We start from the raw sequence: 25741 nt of genomic DNA, 5'->3' as shown, positions 1-25741 counted from the left end.
ACAAATAAATGTGAGAATATGCAGATTAGGTTTGAAAATGTCTCACGAAAAGGTGAATAATAATGATATCAGCAGTCAGTATTTGGACTTCTCCACTCAGACCAACATCTAAACGTATGTAAATAATGTTTACAAGTGTAGTTAAAGTGGCACATACAATATGGCAACGCTGTCTTTTTCTACTTCAACCCAGTACTCACAGGTCAACTTTATTTTTTCTGTAACCATGCTTACAGATGATTTCACTTCTGCAGAATGTTTTAGACAAACATCTTCTACAACTACAAATCTTTTCTGGACATATACAAATTTGAATCTTGTTGTTCAGAGGTCTAAAACCACAGTCTTTGAATGTTTTCCTTACCATTATTTCACAAGCTCAAAATCTTATTGACTGATATTGGAGCACATCATTTAGTTTTCCAGTTTGCTTTGTTGAACTGATTTTCTTTGGCTTTCTGTCACCACAAAAATTTGCAGCTCAGTGCTTTAACCAGATCTCTCCTTTAACATGATGTTAGTCTCCTCCTGATGGCACCAGCGTGTACTACACAAAGCCCCCGCACAAATCAACACAGGGAACAGATAGGTACCAAAATAGGCTTTATTTTACATAAGAACATTGTCAAAACATTTTTGCATATAAACCTTTTAAAACAAGGAGACGGTGTTTAAATTTCACAGAGCGTACAAAATATTGACAAAAAAAACAAAACAAAAAAACAGAAATTATTTTCATGAGTGATTCATACCCCTCTTTTGCATCTTTATTTGAACCCACCACCAAAGCAAATGCAGAGTGCAGCCCTTAACTGCTATTGTAGGTCAAGTAAACATCACACCTTACAAACAGCATTAGTGTCCACTGCTAGTTGTGTCTTTTTCAGCTAGAGTCTACGATGAGGCTGTACTGAACAGTTTGTACATCTAAGCCTCACCGGCCGGTTCAAGTAGAGCCTTCTGGTGCATGACAATCATTCAATCTTTCAGTCTGGGGTAAACAATTATTATTTAAGGCTTGAATTCTGAATAGTGGAAGTATTTTGTTGTTATCTGAAACACAGAGCTAAACAAAATTCAAAAACTGAAACACGCAATAAAATCTAGCACCAACTTGCACCCTGTTTAAGCCCAAGCATTTCCAATAATCATCTTTAAACAGAAAAAAAGCTTGTTTTTGTGTAGCACTGGAACTCATCACACAAACTGACCAGAGGTTCAATTAATTCTCAGTGTGGAAGTTAAGCTACTCTGTTATTACGAGTTATGGGTTTCTTGTGTTGCCATGAAATCGTTTAAATTATTTTTTAGTAAAAATTTTGCCGTGCATTAATTCTTGAATTACAGAAAAATACCAACCCTGACATCAGAAAAGTCGTACTATTTCTCATAATATCCAATGCCACATTTACTATAAAAATATGGCGCAATACAACGGCATTTTAATTATTTTGAATAAACAAATTTTCATTCTAGTGAAAGTGATGTTTTTAGATTTAAACATACTTATCTTTTTGCTCCCAAATTTATTGTCAACATTTTTACTTACATTACTATCAATACTGACTTTTGACATGTACGCTTTAACATCAAGCGGCTGTTTTATTTAAATAAACGTCAATTTCCTGTGAGTGTGTACATTTAACCAAATCTGTGTAAGCTGTGCAACAGAGTCAGGCGCAGGCACTATTGATCATCTGAATCAAGCCACTATGAATTTCCACATGCATGGTAATCTCAAATTAGTTTTTAAAAACGAGAAAATCATTCTTAGCAGCACTAGAACCTTTATCTCAGTTGGCTTTACAGTAAATTCCACAGCAGGATTTAGTGCAGCGGGTCAAGCATTTCTGTTGTGGCTGCACAACCCTGACTGATTAGAGCAAAGTATCACCACATTAACAATACAAACTACATTACTACCAATCTGACACCACTGTATATTAACTATCAGCACATGATGGCAGCCCTCTTACTTCATACAACTGTAGTATCTTTGGAACAGTATCATCACTAAGTGGACGTTTAATGAAATTAAACTACATTTAAATTAAAAAAAAAAAACTTTCACAGCTCAATTTTGTATCTGTATGATTTTTTTTCAACTGAAATATATGTGGGCTCCCAAGTAGTGAACGTAACTGCTGCAATATCACATTTATAATGCTAAGTCATTTGATTTGATTAAACAGCCCTCACACTCTTTCGTGTTGAGCGGGAAGAGCCAACTAATGATTCAGTGTAAGAGAAGATGGCATGGAGACGACCTACCCGCACGACACACTTGCAAAATCCATCCTGCTTTTAATTAGAGTCACCTGTCAGATTCCAGTTCAGCTAAACCAGAAGTTAATTTTCAAAAACCCAAAACTCATTTTGATCACAAATCATCCCCTTGCATACAACAAACAAAATGAACACAGATCCAGAAGCAAAGGTAAACAATGCACTGATTGCAAGCATGTGTAAATTAGGGCGACTTTTTGCTGTCGCCTTCCCAAGCATAAGAATCAATTATGCTTTTGATTTTCAACTACGGCGTCATTCTCATTCCTAAAACTTGTCTTTTACCAAAATCTGGAAGGTAAAAAAAAAAAAAAAAAAAATGCCCTTCCTACTCCTTGCTTTCACCTTTAACTTTTAAATTTTCCATTCTTTTTTGCCATTTAAGACTGAAGTGTATTGTTCACCGAACAAGCTGCAATGCTGTCCCACTCATCACCTTCAGTTCAGTGTTCTCCACCCCCCAGTCCTCATGAGGTTGTCCTGTGCAGAGGCAGAGCTGAGGAATCGCTGCACATCTAACTTCACTTAAAGCAGGTCTTGTTCAGCATTGGGCTTAAGTGGACTGTTGCTTCCCTCTACAAACATGTTAGGGATGTCCTGGCCAAAGTAGATCTTACTGTTTGCTGCTATGGCCTGGTACTTCATCAGCTCTAGGTACTCTGGGGTTAACTTCAACTGTAAAGATTTAGGAGAAAGACAAGAGAGTTGAGGATTGAACGTTGTGTGATTACGTGCATTTGTGTCAAACTGTGTCAGCACTATTTCTTTTTTTACCCTGTTTGCTTCAGCAAACTTGGCAGCAGTGTAATACTCTGCATCAGCCTTAGCCTTCTCTCTGGCCAGGAAGGCAGCATCTGAAACAAAGAGACAGTGTTGAATGAGAGAGACCTGACAAACCAGCTCATCAGACACCACTAGATACAGGAAGACATGAATCCATATCAGAGGAGACATAAAACCATGAGTCTAACCCTCTATTTCAGAGATCCTCTTTTCTGTCTCTTTCTCCATCACCTTCTGCTGGAACTGGATCTCTGCTACTTGAGCCACTTTCTGAGCCTCTGTGGGACAGAGAACCATGTGAGCTTAAGGTGATAATCGACTGTACAGTTACTCATGAGAGACCAAAAAAAGAGAAACAGTGGTCATGCAAATGAAAACACAGCTGGCTCTGTTACTGTAAACCCCCACATTTACCAATAATGGCCTTCTTCCTTTCAGTCTCTGCTTCCTTTTCCACCACCTTCTGAGTCTGAGCCGTTATTAATAGACGAGTCTTTTCTGCTTCCCTGCATAAAACAAAAAAGTTTTTTTTTTCCTGTGTGGTCTTGTTTGACTTGAGTGGTTGGGTCACAAAGAATTTGGAATATATTCTGACTGTGCTAGGAAATAAAGATCTACAAACTCACATGAGTTCAAAGTTCCTCCTGATAGCCTCAGGGATCTTTGGCTTAGTAACACGGACAGCCTTCATCATGATGTTGAAACAGCGCAAGAAGCGAAAACAAAAAGAGAGAAGAAGGAAAAAAAAAAAAAAAAAAAAAAAAAAACTTAGCCTTTGCTCACAATCAATCTGCTAATAGGTTATCAGTTTAGGATTTAATGCAAGACTGATTAATTGGTATGCTCTGATCATTTCAGCCTCATTCCCACTTATTAGCTGTCTGGTGAATTATTGTCTTGTGGTGATGTGGTAATTAGTAGTTTTTTTTCCGTGTGCCTATTGGGTGTCATTGAGCAGGGTAAAATGTCAGTGGCTCACAGTTCAAGGTGGATTTATAGCTGGCACAGGGAATTAACAATAATCCTACTGTTTTTTTCTCACTCAAGTTTTAGTTCCTCATCACGTTTTACCATTCAGTAGCACAGCTGTAATGCTCTATAGGTGTTTTTTTTTTACATAAAAAGTCATAACCAAAGTATTGTGCATTATAAGACTACTGTAGATTACTATAATGTTCAATTACTACTTGAATCTCAGTCCCTCTACTTACTGTGCCTCTCTAATATTCATTTTATGTGTGTTTAGATACCTGTATTGTAAGTCCTGGTGCCATAACATTAAGATCCTTCTGCAACGCAGTCTTCAGATTCTCATCTATAATGTCTGCAAAACAAAAAAAAAAACTGTTGTTTGAGTACACAACATGCTGCTGAATCACATTTTGGGAATTTCAGAAACCGAGAACACCTTGTAATGTGTGCCTATGTAAAATTAAATGGTACCACCTGTTTTATTACAACAGTGTACTCACCAAACAACTCAATGTAGACCTCCTGTAGTGTGTGTACACTGCAGAACTGGTTGAGTTCATGGTGAATCTTGTTGAAAATTAGAGTTTTGTCATAATCAGCAGTGTAGTTCCTTACAATGTCTACAACTGCATATAAAAGAGCAAAAACAACAGTTACTGAAATGCCAAGCACTTGACAGGGTTAATGTACATTTCGGAATGCACATTTATCTGAAAGCCTGTAATAGAAACCAAGTATTTGCCAAAAGCAAACTTTAACCTCAGTTTGTACTGGTGACAGTACAACTACAGTAGCAAGGCAGACAAGAACCAAACAATAACATACACAACTGAAGTTTGTGTATGTGCTGTGTCTACTGCAGTTGTAGTAAATACAGCACATGGAGCCACCAATAGCTGTGGCATATTTAGAGCTTAACAAGATAATTAGGACTGAAGCATTAACCACAATAAACAGCATTTATACTGACATTTCCCCAAAGGCATGTGCACACCTCTTGTAACAGAACTCATTGCTCAGGTACTACAATGTTTCCCTAAGAGGGGCCATAAACATTCTTGTAGTGACAACCATGACCTTTATCTGCAACTACAGCTGTTTATTTCGGTATCAAACCGTTTTAAAGTGCAAAAACGGACTAAACTAGTCATAAAGTGCTTTGTAAAGTTTATACTGTATAAAGCAGGAAAAGTCACTGACTCATTAGCAAGCTCTTCTATTATACAGTATGTAGTCTAAATCAGTAGAGTAGTTTCATGCAGACCTAAGCACAATATTAGGCATATGAAACACATTTAGACGTAGGAAACCTTTACAAACATAAAGATACAATAATGAGTTGTCTTTGAACAGCCAGAGTCCTGGATTCATGACAATACAGGTTTAAACACAAATACAACAACACTGTTTGTTACAGCAGTTACAATCAAGGACTGCTTTAAAGCATTTTACATGAGGTTGGGTTCCTCTGGCTGTTACTATGGTTATTTAGTAACAATTTCCTCGAACCATCAAATTTTATAAAGACATACCACACAGATATATACAAGGCACAGTTATGGGGGGCCACAGCTTCTACAGTCAGTGATCTCTCACTCTTCTGTTGCATACTTTAAAGATTTGTTTCTACAAGAACTAGAGGTATAGTTAACAATGAAAAGAATGAGAAGATTTTGTACCTGCTAAAGGTACCAGCATGTTAACAACTTCTATCCTGTCAAAATAGATCATCACACCACCACTGTGGAGAAAATAAACATCTGTTAGATGCATAATAATTTTTCCACTCCACTGTTTTATCCCTACACAAATAACCTCAGTCATACCTTGTTCCACATGGCACATTCTTGATCTCATCAGTTTGCAGAGTGGTCTGAAACAAAGGATTTCAGAGAACTTGAGTATTCTGTTGACTGTGTAAATCCACTGTGATTCTTTAATCAGCTTTTGCTGAACAAGTAGAGTTTCTGCCATTTTAATGTGAATAAACCCAACACCAAAACAAATGTAAAAATGTTACCAATAATAAGCTATACTGTTGGGCTGGGTGGAGATAAAATGTATGCAAATAACAAACAGACTAATGTATTTAGTTGTAAAAACTCATGTTGCAATGTTACAACTTCAGTAAAACAATATAAATTCAATTAACTATTTAGTGTATATTTGCCGGACAACAAATGGTGCATACATTTGTTGTAAAGTAAAGCCATGGTTTAATGCCAACAGTGTGCATGCTGTGGTTGACTTATTCATAGAATATTCCATTCACAGTTCACGTACAGCACTGTACAGCTCACTTTTGTGTCCCATGTTTCTGCTAAAGGGCTAGTTTGTGGGCTGAAAGGAAAGTTTACCTGCACTGCTCTGTAGGTGGTAATGAAAGGCAGCATAATGTGGTAACCAGGACCATTGGGAGTAGTCAGCAATGCCCCACCTCTGAAACAAATGCAAACAAATTATTTGGTCTGAACCATAGATTAGCATGTTGGGAGGTTTGACAAATGGGAATGACAGAAAATTAAAATTTTCGATATAATTCTGTTTCTATTGAACAGCAGGCCATTATATTATCCATTATCTTACAGGGTGTTTGTCCATTTCATGAGCACTGTCAGCAAATAAGGCATTAAATCTTACTTGTACAAACACAGAGCATATTCAGATCTGGAATGGAAACTCTTAAGCTGACAAATGTGGTCAGTCAATTCAGTTTCTTTGTGTAGGGACAAATCAAAACAAAGTCATCAAGGCACTTTACATTAACATTAGGACCTTCAAGAATTATATGGAAAACCCAACAAATCCACCTTTGGCAAACACTACGTGACAGTGGAGAAAAAATAAACCTTTTAATGGATGCAAGTCCTAACAAAACTATGGTCAGGGTGGGTGGCCATCTGCCTCGACCAGTTGGGGTGAGTGCAAAGTGAAGAGAGAAAATAAGAGCAACAACTCCTATGGCCTCTACTGCTCCTCTTTAATCAAACGGGTTTGAAACATACACACCTCAAAACCACAGATCACATTTACATAATTACGCAATATTAATATTTATCCTTATCAGGAAACAAAACTACAAATAGCAACAAGCCATACACATTTTTTGTGTCATTTCTTTGAGGCACGTTGTGATACCTGTAGTACACAGCAAGGTGTCCTTCCTCTATTTTGTGAATAGAGGAGTGTAACATGATGGCCATCACTCCAGCTATTGTTCCAAACAGTGCCCCTACATACGGCATCGTCATCTTTGTAGCACTCACCTACAGGTAGAGAAGACGTATAAATATTTCAGTATATTTATGCCAACATTAAAGAATCAGGGCACTGTTAAAACCATGGGCAGACAACTGCCGTAGCAGCAGAAATGCATACAGTAACAGTTATTAGGGAAACATTGCTAAAACTATTGCAGTCCTGCAATAAATTCTATGTTTTAATGTTAAGGTTTGTTGAAACTGTTTTAGAGAGAGGTGCATTCAAATGTATGCCTAAATTAGGGGTATTTGTGTCACTATTCAATTGTATTACATTGTTCCGGAACATGTATCTTTCATTTAGTCCACAGAGTGAACAAATATTTTATAGTATTTTATCTATTGTTATACCAAATTTTCAAGGAAGGTAACTAAAAAAAAGTTCTAGAAATGTTTGAGAAAAATATGGAATTACAGAGGAAGAACTTTCCACACTTCTGAATGTACTTTGTTGGGAATGTAAGGTTTAGTAAATGCTTTTCCTTCCTCTAGTCTCTAAATGATATGTTCCTTCTTTCACTTTATAATAAACTGTTAATTGAATATCAATAAAACATTATATATACACACGTTTCTCAACTTTGCATTTTTAGTTGGGGACTGTCACTTATTTATATTCAGTCAGATAATAAATGTAATGTGTCCCGAGCATACAACGACACAGAGCAGAGTGATTGTAATAATCAATAAAAAATTACTACTCAAAAGTAACCAGTATGTTCACGTTACAGCTGCTAGTTAGCTAAGGCTAATGCTAACACCAACGATTAGCTTGCTACATACTTTGTGAGGCGACAACTGGTGAGCAATTTCTGTCAGCACGTGAAGCAACATATTTATACCACCGCTGAGGTACCTACAATTTAACCAACAGAGTGAATAATAATAATAATTTAATTTAGTAACGACTATAGCTGGCGCAAAGCTCACTTGGTAACGCTAACCTAGCTACTCGGGTTAGCTTGCTAGCTAGCGTTGCAGGGTGGGATCGGAAGTCAGCGCCTCCGTCAGTTGCTTATAGCTTAATGCTAACATTAGCTTGGTAGGCTGCTTGTGTACAGCTAAAACAAAACATAACTCACCTTGCACTACGCTGAAATACAATGATCAGATGGTAAGCGTTAGCGAGGCTGGTGATACATAAAATTAGCACGGTGTTCACGACTCTCCCTCTTCAGGTCTGATCATTGAGCTGTCCAGCCCCCTCACCGCGCCTCCCCCAGGTTTCTCTCCCTTTTATTTCTTACACTGTGCTGCCTTCAGGGGCTGTAGGAAATCCTGTGGGAAAACATTTGGACACTTAACATATATTTAAAGTCCATAATAATGCTTGACGTCAGCTCACCGCCACTAAAATGTCTTTTCGAGGACTGTAGAAAACTAATAGATGAACTGACAAAAACAGAATGTCATTTATTGACCTAATGGTTGCACTCTTAGGGTGAACTGAACCTAATAAATTATTATGTTACGTATTTAATAATTGTGCATCAAAAAGGAAGGCAGACTGCCACGTGCAGCGCCGCATTTGGATGTGTCTGAAGCTTGGAGCTTGACTTCCCTACGTTTCTCCTACAAATGGGCCTTGAGCTTGTTTGGAGGTTCTAGCAGGGGAGCGCAGCTACTGGTAAACCGATGGTCGCTCGTCCTGGGGGGGACCTCGTCCGCTGCCACCGAGCGCAGAGCTTCGGGAGGGACACACACGGAGCCGTGAGGGAGGAAGGGGACACCCGCCTAGCCAGCCAGATCAGCCGAATCAACCCTAGCGATCAATGGGGTGACAGATGTCGCAGCCAGATCGCCCTCACATCCGAGAGAAGCAAGGCACCCGGAGACTATATATAGACCTGAAGGCAACAACCGATTACTGACATGGTGTCAAAATCCAAGTGTTCGCCACAACGTACTTAGTTCGCCTGATGTGCTTATAAAGAGCCATAGATGACACGTGTTCGACAACATAGTCTATTATGTTCTCTAGAAAACGAAGATAGTCTCTTTCCCATGATGTTTAGCGGCAATATGTTAATGAACCATGTTTCTATTCGTCAGAACCAACCAATCACAGCGCTCAGATGTTTTAATATATTTAGGTGCTATGGCGTAAAATTATAAATGTTTTTCCACATGTTTTTGTGCACAGTGATCTCCAGCTTGTAGGTTTCAGAAACTATGAACGTCATCGTTCATTTTTTGGCCTGTTGGCCAGTAAATAACTGAGCCAATTGATGTATTGAATAAATATGTAAAATTCAATGATGTTCTCTAAACAGTTTTTGGACATGTTAACATATAGAACTTCACAAATAACCAAAGTGAAAGTCCAAAGCACGTAAAAGAGAGTTCGCATAGAGGGCACCTTTATACTTGTCACACCGCAGCACATCATGGGGGAAATGCACAGACATTTCAGCTATTTCTTTTTTAGTGTGCAATAGTTTGCAAGTTTCATGATGCGTCCCATGTGTCAGTCCCATTTCTACAGATGATCCAAGTTACCTCAGAGGTGTCTGTCAGATGTGCCTCTCTGAAACCTCACAAGAATCCTGTATATGTAACCTCCATAAACAACTGTATTCATATGTTGTATACCTACACCCTAGGCATGGGCACAGTTATTACTATGGATCAAATGGGAATTTGTAAAAACACTACTGCCAACTCCTATAAATGTCAAGGTCATCATCATTTTAGATTAGTTTGAGTATGGTGTGAAATGTGTCATGATTTCGCACATTGTAGTCTTTAGATTGCCACCTCTGCATGGTTGCATTAGTTTTTCCAAACCAGAAAACTTAAGTTGGGAAACAAAAGGTCTACTTTCTTTAAAATATAGAAAAGCAGGTGAACTAATGTCTTAATGTCTAATAGTTGATTTATGTTCTGAAAAAATAAAGAAATGTTTCACATATAATAGGATTGGTCATCACTAAACCAATAATTATAAAAAAGAATAAACACAGTGCTACAATACCATCATGTACTACTGAACTTCCTCAGTCAGAAGTCCATTGCATTTAAGCTGCCACCAGTCCTTCTAAAAAGGCTTCTGAGCTTATTACTTCATATTCTAGTAATAATTTGTGCTACTTCATGCATGTTACTCAGTGCTGAATCTGTGCTATTTGGTCTTCAGCATCTCCCAAGAGTATTTTGATCCCAGGGTCTTATAAACAAATAATTTCCTGTATGTGTGCAGACAGCTGTCTGGTTCACTGAGTGAATGTAAATATCCACACACTTATTACAGTATATTCAGCAGTTTAACACTTGCAATGAAATGACAATCTGATTTAAGAAAATCTATTTTAACTGTTTAAACAACAACAAAATATAAATGTTCATAGGTTTGTAAAAATTATTCACATTTCACAGATTTTATCATGCACTTTATCAGCAGCACTGTTTTACTCTAACGGATATTACTAGTAAATAAATAAATCTTGGTAATAGTTAGATTCGACTTTTGACTTAAACTTACACTTACAATGTAAGTTTAAATTAAAGCATGAACATCCCATCATTCTGTTTAACACATTATCCTACAACATTACATATATTCATAAGACACAGTGTGACATCATACAGCTTTCACATAGTGTAACTGATAAGGCACATGTTTACAGTATACTGTACAGCTTTGACTCATAACACTGAGTCTTTGGTCAGTTTCGGCAGCTTCTGCAGTTGAGCTTTCTTTTCTCCGTACTGCGTCCAACTCCAGTCCTGATCCTAGAGAGAGAACAAACAGATTAAATAATTTTAGCACAAAGTGGCTAGTATAGCAAAAAAAAAAAAAAAAAAAAAAAAAAAAAAGCCAGTTACATACAAGACTACTCTTGCATATTAAGTATAGTTAGGCCAAAGTGTGTTGTTGTTATAAAATGAAAGTAATTTACCAAAGTGCAGTTTGCAAATATGACTGATCCCACACAAGTCTAATTCATGAATTATAAATAAATAAAAAATGAGGCAAATATTTCTTTTTAGTCAGAGATTTCTTTTTTTACTATTTTGTCGCTGTTTTTCAGAGTTAAAAGAAGGCCTAGAGAAGGTGCTCTAACAATGAATGATCAACTTTCTACCATCACCCCTCCCTAAAAGTAACCAAAACAAACAACAAAATCAGGGTGGACGTTTGAGTGTATACAGAGTGGGACACTGAACACAATGAATGCACGTATGCAATGGTGACTAATATTATTAATCAGCCTAAATACAGAAACACACTCCTTTACACTTTCATATCATACCATGACACTGTGCTCCATCTCTTGGGTGGCGTCTTGAAGTAGAGAAGTTAGCTGAGTCAAATAACGGTGATTCTCATCCAGTAATTGATGAACGGTTTCACTGAGAGACAAGAGGCTTTCAATACATGGTATGTCTTCAAAGCATTAGTAATTTAGGAGAGCATGAGTCCAGTTTCTACATGCTCAAAGACTCTACAGTGCACGGAGTGACATCTTGTGGTAGTTTAATGGTTTGTAGAAAACAGCAGATTTAAGAGATCAAACAACAGAGAAATAATCACATGCTCATTTAGTGTGGCTATAATGTTTAACAGTGTAATTAAAACAGAACTGTAATATATATTTTTAAAGAAATCTCTTTGGTAGAGAATTAGGATTTATACAGATCTTACCTGTCAGTGGGTTGTTGCATAATGGTCTGTGATTGAGAACTGCTCTGGGCCTAAAGACACAACAAATCACTGTATTAGCTAAAGTATTATTTGACTTATATGCTCACTGGCCATTGTATTTATTGCACTCCAGTTTGACTCAATAATTTACATAAAGTAGAACTACTACCTTTTTATCTTTTTTAACAAAAACTAAAAGAATAAAACTTCTACAACTAGAATTCATGGCAGAGTAGCTGTATGGGATTGCATTAAATTGTAGAGGCATACTTAATGAAGTGGCCAGTGAGTATATATAAGTATATTTCAGAATGTCAAGCTTGTAAAACATCAGTGATTGCAAATAATGTTTTCTGTTGTGCCAGTTGTTATATACTCACACAGGCAATCTTGAGGAGGTACCAGAACTCTTTCTGTCGCTTCATTTGCATCTGCATCACTGTTGCCTCTGCTGTTTTTATGTTTTCTACTGCCCCCTCCAACTTCGGGAATAAGTCAACTATGCGTCGTTTACACACTAGAATTGTACTATAGAAAAAGAGAGATGAGGAAAACCAAAAATGAATGGGAAGTGGGAACTTTAAAATGAATCCTCATTAATAGCCATGAGTGCATTTGAGTGAAATACACTTGTGCATCTATTACCTCAGGTGAGTGTACAAATCTTTCAGCACTCTGTCTTGGTTCTGAACTGTTTGGAGTATGGTCTTCACCATGTCTGAACTGTCACTGTAGCCATGTGGAGGGTCAGGACCTGTACAAACATATAAACATAAATATCCAGTGATAGACCCATGCAAAGACATTGAGAGTGATGTTCTTTAATTGAGATATGTTTGTTCATTGTATACTTCTGCTATGGTTTCATGTTGTTGAATTATATTCATAACAACAAGCATTTTCAGATTCCTGGAATCTGAAAACCTGACCTAACCTGAATGATTGGTACTAACTTTTGCATTTAGCTTTCAGTTGCTTGTAGAGTTCAATAGCCTTTTCTTCGCTGAAAACAAGACAAAAAAAAGAGACTTAACTTGTGCACACCACAGTTATTTTAATGATCATAGTGTAACTATGAAAGAGATACTAACAGCTGTTCCATTACATCCTCTTGTCTTCTCGCAAATGGACTCCTCTGCAACTCTACAATCTCAGAGTGTAGAGCCACTATCTCTTCATCCAGATACCCCACATCTGCAACCTATTGCAAAAAATAAAAAACACTTCTTGGTATGTATTGTACCGAATACAAAAAAAGTCCACGTTTGTGTAGAATTTCTGTAAAATTTAAAGGAAACAGTCCAACCTTTGTAAACTCATCAGCCTTCTTTTCATTTTCCTGCCACGTTTTTAGCATTTTTTCTGAAGCTTCAGATAAACACAAGAACAACAAATTGCTCAAATAAGGCTTCAGTAATGATTTGAAACTAAAGTATATATTATAGCAGCAGATTAACATCCACTTACAGATGCCAGAGTGCCTCTGCTTGATGTACTGCTCAAGGTCATGCTGGATACTGGTCTTAAAGAAAGCTAGTTTGGCTCGGAGCTGCTGTGACTGGGAGAACAACATGTTCTTGTACCTTGTTAATGTGGTATTGTAACGCAGCAGACTCAGCCTATAAAGACAAAAACACAACGTAAGGTTGTTTTACAGTGCGCGTGTGAATATGTATGTGTGTGTGGTTATGTACTTACATGGCAGCCCTCTGGCCCTGGTACAAGCGAAGGTAGTCCTCTTTCAGCCCACAGATATAGCTGACTGCTTCCCCCCACACCTTTCTTAGTGCAGTGAGTGGGAGCTGTGTCTTTGTCTCTCTGACTAAGATGAACACAACACATTACAAAAGACATGATTCCAACTTTAACATGAACACCAAATTTAATGGATTTGCTCTACATTGCAAAATGTTACCAATTAAATACCAATTTCTCAAACTCGAATTCTAATGTATTCTGTAACTTTCAAAGCCAAAGTAAAGCTTTCAGAGACCAAGAAGAAACTGTAGTAGGAGTGAACAGTAACTTTTACGACATAGTCTTACAGCTTGCTGTAAAATTAGCTCACCTATAAAGTTGACACTGTCTGGCAGAGGTCTAGCAGTCAGTGGTCCACAGTACTTGGTCAGGCTCTTATCAAACAGGAAGACAATGGAGGTGTCCCAGCCTCGCTAAAAGTAGAGAACAAATATTACTGTGCACACTATGGTGTGTGTTTGTGTGCTATCATAAAGATGTAAATATATTACCAATCAATTATTATAACTGACAGAGTTACTTTTTTATTTTTATAACACTGTCTTACACTGTACAGCTGAATTGTTGCACTGTCCACTGCTGTGTGTTTGTGTCTAGGCTTGTTTGACAATAGATATTTTTGTACGTGTGTGTGTCACATACCAATCCTTCTGGCAAACAGTGTGCAGGCGGTCTGCGTGGGTCGAGGGAGATTCCCGTCTCCAGCAGCAGCTCCTGACTCAGCGGGGAAATGTGTGTCTGAGTTTGTATCTCCAGGCGAAGTTGCAGGGAGTGTAAGCTCTCCTCACCCCCCAAAACCAATGAGTGCAGCTGGGCTGAAGTCATGTCCAACACGTGAATCACCTGCAGAAATAAATGTGCACAATGCTTTCCTCTACTATAATTGCAACCATAAAACCATAAAGTACTTAATAAGTGGTTTAAATGAGTCACCTTCATGCTGAGAATATTCTGCAGGACGGTGTAGCAGTACTGTTTGGTTGTGCCAGGATCCAGCCCTCCACCACGTGTTGCAGGGTCCCACAGTAACAGCATTTGGAGAAGAGACTCGACTGGTTCCAGCAGCGGCCTAAGGACAGACAGACACACACAGGTTAGATGCAAATGAGAGTTATTTAACTGGTGGGTATAAATAGCTTTCTTTTTGTATCTACCTGCTGAGATTGTTGGGATATGGGAGATGTGTGGAAAATCTGACTTCTCCATTCATGTCCTCTACTGCCATGATATCTTTGGGACCTTTGTTCTTGACTTTACTTGTCCTACAAAAGCACACACACAGCCAATGAGAAATGCGTGAAAACACAACCAACAAATAACTAGACGGATAAAACCTTCCGAACATTAAAATGCGTTGCTGCTATGTTAACTCACCACTGCACAGGCTGCATGTGGTGTAAAAAGGGACGAAAGCCACAAGTGCATTCAAAGATCACTGTCCCAAAGCTCCAGTAATCCACTGTTACTGTGTAGGGTTTACTCTCAAACAGCTCTGGAGCCTGGCAAACATACAGATGACTCCTTTGATAAATTACATCTATTTAAGAGAAAAAATATTACTTGCAAAGCAATGTATTGGTGCTGCTACACATACCAGATACTGGAGAGTTCCAACAAACGATGTACAGAGACTGCCCTGATCTAGGTCTTTTGCATAACCCAGATCTATGATTTTATGGACAAGCTGGTGGAAAACATAATCATTTTCATAATGACAGCAGGGCACAGGAAGCAAATATATGAAAATATTAGATTGTATACTACACAGACTGTAAGCTGGTTCAAAAACTGAATTCACCTTTCCATCAATATCCTGCAGAACTATGTTCTCTGGCTTCAGGTCCCTATGAATGATCTTATTTTCATGGAGATACTGGATACCAGAACCTGTGTTTGTAAAAATAATTCATATAGATAATGCAAGAACATGTGATAGCTGTGGTTTTATTTTTTACCAAAGTAAAATGTTATTAAAGTATTACCAATGTCATTGAGCAGTGAGAGGACTTCACTCTCCTTTAGCCCACAACAGTTTTCAGGTTTATTCAACACCTAAGTGAAGAGCAGAATTCGGTTAATAATGCAGTTTTTGACAAGTAATTGTCAAACTTTTTTATTTTCCCATTTGATACCTTGCGTAAGTCTCCTCTTGAGCAGTACTCCATTGACAGCAGAGGGAGGTCATTTAAAGCAATGGAGCTCAACTCCTCTGGAACCTCTCTGGCCTGAACAACATTCACATGGTTCAACCTGTAACAGAAAGAGAGCCAAGCATACAGCGATGGCTTAACAAGAAGAACATGTGCAGTTATAGGATACTTTATGAATAAAAATAGATAATTTACACTCACTTCTTCATGATCTGGATCTCTCTGCTCCAGCGGTCTTTGTTCTTGGAGTTCAGCTCCAGGCGGCAAAGTTTCACAGCAATCTTCTCACCTGACTCCTGTCCCAAACACAAATAGGAAATTAAACCAAGCCAAAGAGAGATCTGGTTCTCCTTGATGTGCGAGTTGATGCCTGAACTTACAAGGTGCTGGTACAGGTAGACATGCCCAAAGCCTCCCATCCCAAGTTTTTCCTTCATTTCCCAGGAGCCACACAGCTGTGCAGTCCGCTCCATAGTGTGAGGGCAACAGAGGTAGTCTGAAAAGGACCTCAGCTGAATAAAAGAAACTAAATGAAACACTGTCACTGTGCAGACGCATTATACTCACACAGGGGATCTCTATCAAGGATTTTATTCGTCTTTATTTATTTTGTTTCATTTGGCAGACACTTCATCCAAAGTGAAGGCAAGGTAAGCATAAGGAGCCCTACGTGAGGCTGGGATTTGAACCCCTGTCTCCCACATGGTGAGTGGCAATCTTACCACCACCCTATCCAGGGTTATTCATTTAGTTAACATGCTGGAACATTAGTCATAAATTAAGGCCTGATACATTTTCTCTGTATAGTTGTTAGCATAAGTTTATGTGCTACTGGTTATGAACATCCCAGTGCTGAAAACACAGACCTTTGTCATGTTTACCTTGCTAAATATATCCTTTTGCAGCTACAGTGACCTAAACCCATTTGGTGTCACTGCATTGCCAAGAAAGGTTCAGGGAAGTCGGACAACTGAACTACAGCTTGACGGTGTAAACAAAAGATGTATTAAAGCAACATATAACACAACTCCACGAATGTTATAAACTCACCTGTGCAGGTCAGAGTCGACAGAAGGTGATTAGCTCACTTTGGGTGTCAGAACATGTTTACTTCAGTTAGCTAACCGTGCCGTTTACGGTTTGTCTTCTGATAGTGTTTAAACAAAATACATTGAAACCGGCGACATAATACTTTCACCACGTACAGTCCATAAAGCACGGCGTTGAAGTTAACGTTTGTGTTAATGTTTTGTTGTAGTTTTGAGTGGAAATCTGTAGCGAGACAGATTCACAGCTCTGAATCTGAATAAAGTGAAAGTAGTAACTGGGACAAGCAGGCGTGGGTTCTGCGCATGCGTGTAGACTATTCTGCAGGACTACACCCTCTGTTGGGGGATTCCCTTCTGCACAAAGTGCATGGCACAATGTACGACTCCATAGAGCCGTGTGGAGTAAACACGGACGATAGCTAAGCCTACTCTGTTTTATTTTTACTGTAAAATCAGCCGGGCCCATCAGTAGGTGCTACAAACTTTTTAGAAAATTTGACAAGGTCTTAATGTTTTCACTAGATGGAGCCAGATCCTTCTGGCATCAGACTTCACAGCACAGAGAGTCCACATTTGGTATAAGCATGCAAAATATAATCTACCAACCTGATAGGGTAACTGATCACTAAATAATTAAGAAGTAACTATGAATAAAAATGTATGTACATTATTAAATATGTCATGTAATGGAGCATCTTTTCTGATGGTCAATCTTTAAATAAAAGTACAACAACCGACTATTGTGTTAAAGGGATACAATTATTTTTTAAATGACCAGTCTCATATATTGGACAATATGATGTTATCTGAGTTTTTATAGAAAGAAATACTAGTTTCACAGTCTTTCAAACAAAGATGATATTTCAAGAGTTGATTATTCCTAATAGTGTGAAATTCCAAGAGGATTGGTATTTAAGGCTAGTTCATTTGTTTTTGCTCTACACTGAAGACATTGGGGGTTTTTAATGGTGGTGAATACAAATATAAACATAAACAACCCAGAACGTAACACTTTTTGTACAAGATGGCCCAAATTATATGGGAGCAAATGTATTGGAACATGTGGCTGACAGGTTTATCCTATTTTTCTGCAAGATTGATCAACTATTTAGACTCACATTCTAATATGTTTACGCAAGTCAAGTGGTTGTTTGTGCCAGATGTAATGAAATTTCCTTTAGATGTTTCTGAGATATAGCGTTGACCAAAATGGGACATACAAGCACATGTTAAATCAAATCCTTTCATTCTTGAGGTTAGGTTGACGCTTGTGCCAAATCTGTTCCCTTCTCACTTTCCTGTGATATCACATTGACAAGAATGGCCAATATGGACAAGACAGATGAAAAAGCACATTGACCTTGACCTTTGATCCCAGGCCAAAGTCTGATGAGTTCAGTATTAACCCTGCCAGTTACAGGGCCAGTTGTAACAGTTTTCCAGGGGACTGTAAATTAAGAGCAGTTACTTTGCCATGTTGCGTTGAAGCTCTGAAGAAAAACATGAATCATGAGGAGTAGACAATTCTCATAGTCTTACGTGCCTTATTTTTTGCTTCATCAGCTCCTTCCGTTATTGTGTTTCCTATGATGCAAACTCACACCGTTTACAAATAAATACATGTTCTTTAAAGTCACAGTGAATAATACCCTGATGTAGCGTGAGAATAAGCGGTAACACGTATCGCTTTAGTTTACATAGATTCATTTAACAGCAATACAGAAAAGAGTGGTGTCCTGCTATATTCTCTCAAGAATAATAACACGATAAAGCTAAAAGTGAGCCAGTTAATATAACCTTTGTCATGCTACTACGTATGTAATTGCACAGAAATTGTTTTAGTTGTGATATCTACAAACATATATGTTCATAGTCACATTTGGTTTATTGGAATTGCAGTTTTCTGTGTTTTTTTATGTGAAGTATGTCTGTTGGCAAATATGGCCGTTACATTACAGGGATGCCATAAAAAATGTCTTTCTTATAAATCTCTTCAATATTATCTGGACAATATTAGATCTTTATGCAATGAATGAATTTAAGAAACAGAAGCCTAACTTTAAGAAATCAACCTCAAGATTATACCGCGAGAAATGGACATCCAGTCAGGAAACAGGAACACTGTGGTGGTCAAAACAATCACTGATGATGCAACGGTTATGACTGCACTTACTGGTTACAATTAAAACAACCCTCATTGCAAATGTTTGGGCAACATGTTTCTATTAAACTGATATGTGTGGGCAATCTTTAGTGCTATTAGTTTTATCATACAGCATTTGTGTTATTTATTTATTTATTCCTTGTTCTCTCCACAAGTTGCATACACAAGTCCATTCAACAAATATCTCTACACAACAGCTGTTTTTGGTTTCATTTAAAGAAACTCTCATCAGTATGAAGAAATGTGAAAGAAGAAGAAATGTATCTGATGCTTAAATTGAAAAGCGGAGGTGGTGAACTAACTTACCCGCTTAAGTTTACACTGGAAGTTTGTAACCACACTATAATAAGGAGTCTATTTTAATTTTACATCAGATTAAACTCTAAGGAGGCATGAATCATATGTTTATTTTTGTGGGGTTCCGCTTCCCCTTTCTCTGAGCTCTGCACCGCTGTCAGTGGGCTTCTCACATGCATGCTTCTCACAGTCTACAGAAATTTTAGAGTTACTACACAGTGCTTTAATTGAGTTTAAGATTAACACAGCACTTACAAACTGTAGTTTGAAAAAATAAAATAATTAAATAAGAAAGTTTTTGCGTCTATAAGCACATGCATGCCCATTTTTGATTTACTACAATAGCATTTTGTATTTTTATAAAAAAAAAACAAAAAAAAACAATAACAACATAAGTGATGTGATGATGAAAAATCAGTACGACTAGGAAACAAAAATGTTCCAGATCAAAAAAGACAAATTAACAGAACAATATGCTGGATGCTGTAATGTCTCCTTTGTCTGAATTTCCTGTAACACAAAAGGCATCTTTCAAAAGGCATCCGCTGACATAACGTCATTACAACCTTTCATTTCTATTGGGCAACTTTAAAAGTAGCATCTTAGGAGACAGCCCGGATTAAGTTCAGGTGACTGTCTAGACTGAATGAGACAGAAGGCTTGAGGCAAAATGACAAAATCAAACACTCCAGTTTGCAGATTAACTTCAAATGTTGTGGATTTTCCAATGTTGAGTAATTTCTTTGTAATACGTTGTTCCTCTTTTGGTAGAACACCTGTGATTTACAGTAGGAGAAGGCTTACTACTGGAGAAGGCTGCTGCAGTCAGTGAATTCACAAAATGTGTGTTAATTGTTTCGTGCTTCCTGACTTGGCATCTTGCACGTTGCACATTTTATTGTGTTGTGTTTATTACCCTTTTCCTTTGACAGAGGTGTCATATGTGGTCATTGTCACCATCAAAGAGGAGGAAATGTGAATCACACTGGCGTCAAAGTGAATAGTGAGGTAATATTTAGGGGGGGAAATCCCCATGCAAAATTTATAACAATGTTGTAGGGGAAATTAAGGAATAGTGCAAGGAATGCTGTTCTGAAATACAACTGTTCTGTTAACCAAACCAGATTTAGGAGTAAAGAATGTGGTTAAACCCAACCATCTTGAGACAATGATTATTCTATCAAGTTTCAGGAATACATGCTCTCATGTGTCTGTTTTAATGATGCAACCCTTTCATGTCCGCAGATGATCAAAGAGGATGTATGAGTCAGTGATGCATGGTCACTTCTTATAGTATAAAACAATAACAATAATATTAAAAGATGCAGGCACAACATTGTATGAGTGCTTTGTGTGTGCATCTTTATTTATGTTAACTCAGCCTTTTTTGGTTGGGGAATGGGGTTATTGCAATGTCATAATCCAGATATCCAGGAATTCCTTGAATTTAATGATGAATAGTGGTGTTTAAAAATGTAAATACTTCCTTCTGCTACTTCTTTCTTCTACCCTAAATATAAAAGAGTAAATATTCGCAACCCACAAATCATCAAAAAATGTCAGTGGCTGTCTACTTCAGTGTGTGTAAACTACATTTTAGTACTCTAAAGAATTGTGTTTTGTCTGTGTTATTAATTATCAAATCTTTGTAAAATAAATTCTATGAATCCCTTATGGATTTCAGACCTTGATGTGTTTCAGCACGCATCTGCAGACGTTTTCATAGTTACATGAACATGTTACCAATTTTGGACATACTATATATTGTTTCAGTATGATTACTGTGGCTGGGAAGAGGGTGGGGGGGTGTATACCACAGAACATGACAAATTTTCTAGTGAAGAAATTACTGATCAGCAATTAGGCTTCTTATGACATTTTCACACGTTCCCCTAAAGCCCTCCCTCTGTTTTTAAATGGGAGGCAACACAGGGAAGATCAGCATTGCAGCACCAGGACAGCTAAGAGCCTGCACCAGGACAGCTAAGACTCCGACAGCGCAGGTGCAGATCTGACAACACAGCGAGATAACAGTCTCTCCAGCTGGAAGATATAACAAAGAACTTCATCAGGACTGCACGTCTGGACAGAAAGGTAAGCAGAGCTCCAAGAGATTCATAGTTTCAGCAGAATATGAAGCATATTTATTTATTTATTTAAGTTTTTTTGTGAGTCATAATGGTTGTAATCTGAGTCGTTTCAATACTAAAACGCATTCAGCAAATGTCGTCATCACTTTGATAGCATGTACTAGAAATATCTAGTGCTTCAATTCACATTACAAACTGATGTGATATAATATTGTGTACGTGCTGTTCAGAAATCATCTAATCTAAAGTGACACTAAACTCGCTGTACAGATAGCAATTATGTTTATAGTACAGAGTGCACACAGTGAGCATGCTCAGTCTGCGGCTCCCACAGTAAAACATCCACAGCAGCATTTTCTCTGATGTCTGAGAAACTCAGAACACACAAGGAAGTCATTGTAGTTTATGCACATGACAATTGTTTCTGTGCTGTCATGTGCTTTGACATAACTCCATAAAAGGTCAAAAGACTTTTAAAACCAATCACTCAGCCCTGTTATGTTCCATTTCTGTTTCTTTTCTGTCTATTCTCAGACAAAAATATCCCCAATAAGGAGAAGCAAAACCAGAAGGGAAGATGAACTTGTTAGTCACCCTCACCGTTCTTGTAGCGCTCAGTATTAATGTGGTAAGCAACAATAAAAGGAAGTTAACTTTAGTTTTGAGAGCCATACAAAGGGTTCAGAAGGTTTATAAATGTCTATGACTAATTTTGTTTGTGCTCCTCTTAGGTTTCTTCACAAAGAAGACATATAGAGAGAGGGGGTAAGTTGATGGTTCTGGCGACACATGTTCTAAATAGTCATTGCATTTGCATTAAATGTTCCTGTCTCTCTTTGCACTGTGATATTCAGAATGTCTGGATGGGGATGGAAGCAGTTACAGAGGAAATGTTTCCAGGTCATCATACGGCGGCAAGTGTGTCAGATGGAACAGGTTTTCAAACCAGTGGGGAGCTTCCAAGGGTATCGACAACCATAATTACTGCAGGTATATTTTAAGTCACTAAGGCTTAGATATTTTATATAAATGTCCCCTATCACTGATATGTTAGATGTTGGATAAACACAGGTATTTGAGTGAGATCTGTTTAATATTATGCTCTTAAACACCAGGAACCCTGACCAGAGCTTGAAGCCGTGGTGCCGAGTCAAAAGAGGAAAGAGATACGTGAGAGAATTCTGCGATATTCGCAAATGTAAGACTAGAATTAAAAATTAAACAATAAATTAAATATTTGTTGCCTTGTTAAGATTTTCTAATGATGTCTATGTTCTTCTCCCGTACAGGTAACGTGGATACAGGTAGTGTATTTTGTTTAATTACATTTTTTTGCTTCATGTTACTCCCTTCATGGCACTCACAGGCTTGTCCTGTTTCCCCCTGTAGAGCTGACATGTGGTGAGAGGTCAGAGCGGCGGATGCATAAAATTGTGGGTGGTTCTTTCACACCCATTGAATCGCACCCATGGGTGGCAGCTATCTTTACTCAAAGCAGTTTCCTCTGTGGTGGCTCCCTCATTGCACCTTCTTGGGTCCTTACAGCTGCACACTGCTTCAGCTATGGGTGAGAAATAAACATACACACACACACAGATAATAAAACATACTACAGTTTTTATATATGTGAGTGTGTTAACCATTTATGTTTGTGTTTTGTTCAGTGATGAGAATCAAACCGAGCATCTGTCTGTATACCTGGGGAAGACCGCCATCAATGACACAGACTTTGACAAGGAGCAGAGCTTTATTGTGGAAAAACTGATCGTCCACCAAGGCTATAGTGACTTCACTTTCAACAATGACATAGGTAAGAAGAAGGTTCAAAGCAAAAGAGCTGAATCTGTGCTTTACATACAGGACTCTAAAATGTGTTTAACATTACATTTCAGCACTATTGAAGATCAGAAGCAAAGCTGGAGGATGTGCAGAGAAGTCAGCGTTTACACGGACAGTGTGTCTTCCTCCAGCTCACACTCAGCTACCCTCAGGATTTCAGTGTAGCATCGCAGGATTTGGGAAGGAGAGATACGGTAAAAACGGCACAATCTGTAAACTTTTAGGCTCACATGACTGACCTCTCAGCCATTTCAGTGATTCTAACCCCTGACAATTGTTGTGTGCAGGTGCATGGACGTACTCACAGCTCTTGAAACAGGCTGAGGTGAACCTGCTTTCCCACACTCAGTGTAAAAGTGACTTGTACTACGGAGATCGCATCACCAGGAACATGTTCTGTGCGGCGACTCCTGACTGGGATGCGGATGCCTGCAAGGTGAGGAGAGGGTCCTGTCCCTGTGAAAAAGGGCTTTCTGAAACTTCTTGCTCACAAAAATATCTGGCTTTTAATTGCCAGCAGTAAAACAGAATTGCAATAAGAACAGTTTATATTTGGATAAAGATTTTTAATTGTCCGTGTATACACATGCTGTATTGATATGAATACACTGAACTGGATCCTTCTTCATGCTGTAGTTGTGTGTTGTGTCCTCTTCTCACAGGGTGACTCCGGTGGTCCGTTGGTGTGTGAAGTGTCAGGCCGGATGTTTCTATTTGGGGTGGTGAGCTGGGGTGAAGACTGTGCCAAGAGGAACAAACCAGGTGTTTACACACAGGTCACCAACTACAACACGTGGATCGCGGACAAAACAGGGCTCTCCAGATACACAGAAGGAGTGATGTATCCCCAGAAATAAAACTGTGACAGAAATAACTTATTGGCCATTGCATGTCTGATAATGCACAATTTGGCAGCAGCTTTGTTGTGATAAGTAGCTAGAAGCATATAGCTGTATGCTATAAACTTACAATGAAAATGGCTTTTTCGTTATCATTTGTAAGACTTAAAGTGAATGTTTTTTAAGTATTTGTTATATATACTGTGTAATAATTGTTTATAAACTTTTTCTATCAAGACTGTGTTTTTTAAATCAGGTTATTATAGAATATATTTATTACTTATTAAATATAAATTAAATATATATTTTAATTTAATTTTAATATTTCCTCTTGTACAAGGCTGACCCTGCTTTTAAACATTTTTGAAAGTAAATAAAATATTTATATTACATTATTTGTCGTCTTCATTAATCTCCAAATGTCACAAATGTTTTTCTCTCGTTTGCATGAACACACACTTGCAAGCATATGATACACAAGGTTTCTGTACACATATCTGCAGAAAGAGATTCACAACTGCACTCAGTTTAGTCCAGCTCAAATCAGAGCCTTTAGTGAAGTGTTCCTAAATTAAACACTGGGGGGCACTGATGTGTAAAAATGGCTCATGGGCAGCTCATTCATTTTAACATACTGAAAATGTAAAAATTAGTATTTTAGTATAAACAATCAACACAAACTGAAGGCAGCTTGAGGTTTGATCCACACTTGTTAACATTGATTCAGACAGTGAATCAATCATGTGTATAGCAGCTGGGAAATACCAATTAACAGAACAGGGGTTCTCAGTATCTTTTCAAATGCCACGTGAATCCAATTAGAAATAACAAATATGAAGTGTCTCTTGGGATATGAAATGAAATTGGTCAATTAGAGCTATTTTTAATTTATTAGAGGAAAAAATGTTTTTAATTGGAAAAACTAAAGGAAAGAGCAACACAGGATGGATCCCTCTCCTAGAGGGGAAGTAGCTGTTGTGTGTATAGATCATTTAAAAGGTTAGTATTCTTGACTATCAATGACATGTTGTTTCTCCTCCCAGTTAAAATGTGTATTTCATTCTTTGATTATATGGGAGAAATTACCTTAAAAATAAAAGTCTCTGCATTTTCTGTGTGGCTTTTTTACTGCTTCAATAACATAAGCAGACCAAGGTGAAACAAAGAAGGAAGCTGAATAAAATTTATCATGGTTAATGATCAGGAAACAAGAGAGAGAGACATGTTACTGGCTCTGTGAAGTGAATGTTAACGTCAGCATATCGCATGATCACAGTGACAATGCTAATGCTGATGTTAAGCAGGTTGATTTATGTTTTCAGTGTTAATATTTCCTAACTTGCACTAAACACTACTGGCGCAAATTGGAATGTTCTTTGTTTAATGTTTCACAGGTGTTTACGATATTTATAAAACTTTTGATTTGATGATATGAAGTCGCAAACAATATTATTCTGTTACGAACGTGGATATTTGAACCAAATTTCATACCAAACTGATCGAATAAATGTTTTACTCAAAACCACAAATCTCAAATTGTTCTTAAGATGTGTCAGTCCAAAGAGGTGGACTTTCAATAACTGTGCCATGCCCTTTTGTTTCTACAGAG

General features: G+C 37.9%; 3 protein-coding genes across 5 annotated transcripts; 1 reads left to right on the top strand and 2 right to left on the bottom strand.

Moving 5' to 3' along the window:
- Positions 1-586: 586 nt before the first annotated feature.
- On the bottom strand, positions 587-8531 carry erlin1 (ER lipid raft associated 1). The gene is made up of 12 exons (XM_026355567.1): positions 8384-8531; positions 7180-7307; positions 6399-6480; positions 5868-5914; positions 5721-5782; positions 4542-4667; positions 4320-4393; positions 3696-3754; positions 3484-3575; positions 3258-3347; positions 3061-3140; positions 587-2961 (listed from the first exon to the last, which is right to left on the bottom strand). The coding sequence occupies exons 2-12, from the start codon at positions 7290-7292 to the stop codon at positions 2812-2814; spliced, it is 975 nt and encodes a 324-aa protein (XP_026211352.1). The 5' UTR covers positions 7293-7307; positions 8384-8531; the 3' UTR covers positions 587-2811.
- Positions 8532-10310: 1779 nt separating this feature from the next.
- On the bottom strand, positions 10311-17187 carry LOC113159845 (inhibitor of nuclear factor kappa-B kinase subunit alpha-like). Of its 3 annotated transcripts, XM_026356789.1 has the most exons (22): positions 16905-17187; positions 16235-16366; positions 16056-16150; positions 15837-15954; positions 15687-15756; positions 15503-15591; positions 15299-15388; positions 15079-15203; positions 14859-14966; positions 14638-14773; positions 14347-14547; positions 14015-14117; positions 13645-13768; positions 13414-13565; positions 13253-13314; positions 13038-13147; positions 12900-12949; positions 12592-12700; positions 12327-12474; positions 11947-11996; positions 11555-11654; positions 10313-11033 (listed from the first exon to the last, which is right to left on the bottom strand). In XM_026356789.1, the coding sequence occupies exons 2-22, from the start codon at positions 16325-16327 to the stop codon at positions 10947-10949; spliced, it is 2220 nt and encodes a 739-aa protein (XP_026212574.1). In that variant the 5' UTR covers positions 16328-16366; positions 16905-17187; the 3' UTR covers positions 10313-10946. The 3 variants fall into 3 exon arrangements, with proteins under 3 accessions (XP_026212572.1, XP_026212573.1, XP_026212574.1); XM_026356787.1 differs by having other exon boundaries at positions 10311-11033; positions 15299-15591; XM_026356788.1 differs by having other exon boundaries at positions 10311-11033; positions 15299-15591; positions 16235-16350.
- Positions 17188-21320: 4133 nt separating this feature from the next.
- plaua (plasminogen activator, urokinase a) lies at positions 21321-24473 on the top strand. Its single transcript, XM_026353993.1, has 11 exons — positions 21321-21458; positions 21989-22082; positions 22186-22219; positions 22309-22444; positions 22570-22652; positions 22744-22758; positions 22844-23021; positions 23119-23264; positions 23347-23487; positions 23581-23729; positions 23956-24473. The coding sequence occupies exons 2-11, from the start codon at positions 22032-22034 to the stop codon at positions 24148-24150; spliced, it is 1128 nt and encodes a 375-aa protein (XP_026209778.1). The 5' UTR covers positions 21321-21458; positions 21989-22031; the 3' UTR covers positions 24151-24473.
- The last annotated feature ends 1268 nt before the right edge of the window (positions 24474-25741 follow it).

The sequence above is a fragment of the Anabas testudineus genome, chromosome 15, assembly GCF_900324465.2.
Source record: "Anabas testudineus chromosome 15, fAnaTes1.2, whole genome shotgun sequence".
Taxonomy (NCBI): domain Eukaryota; kingdom Metazoa; phylum Chordata; class Actinopteri; order Anabantiformes; family Anabantidae; genus Anabas; species Anabas testudineus.
Note: the sequence above shows the minus strand (reverse complement) of the source record. Positions and strands in the feature narration are given on the sequence as shown.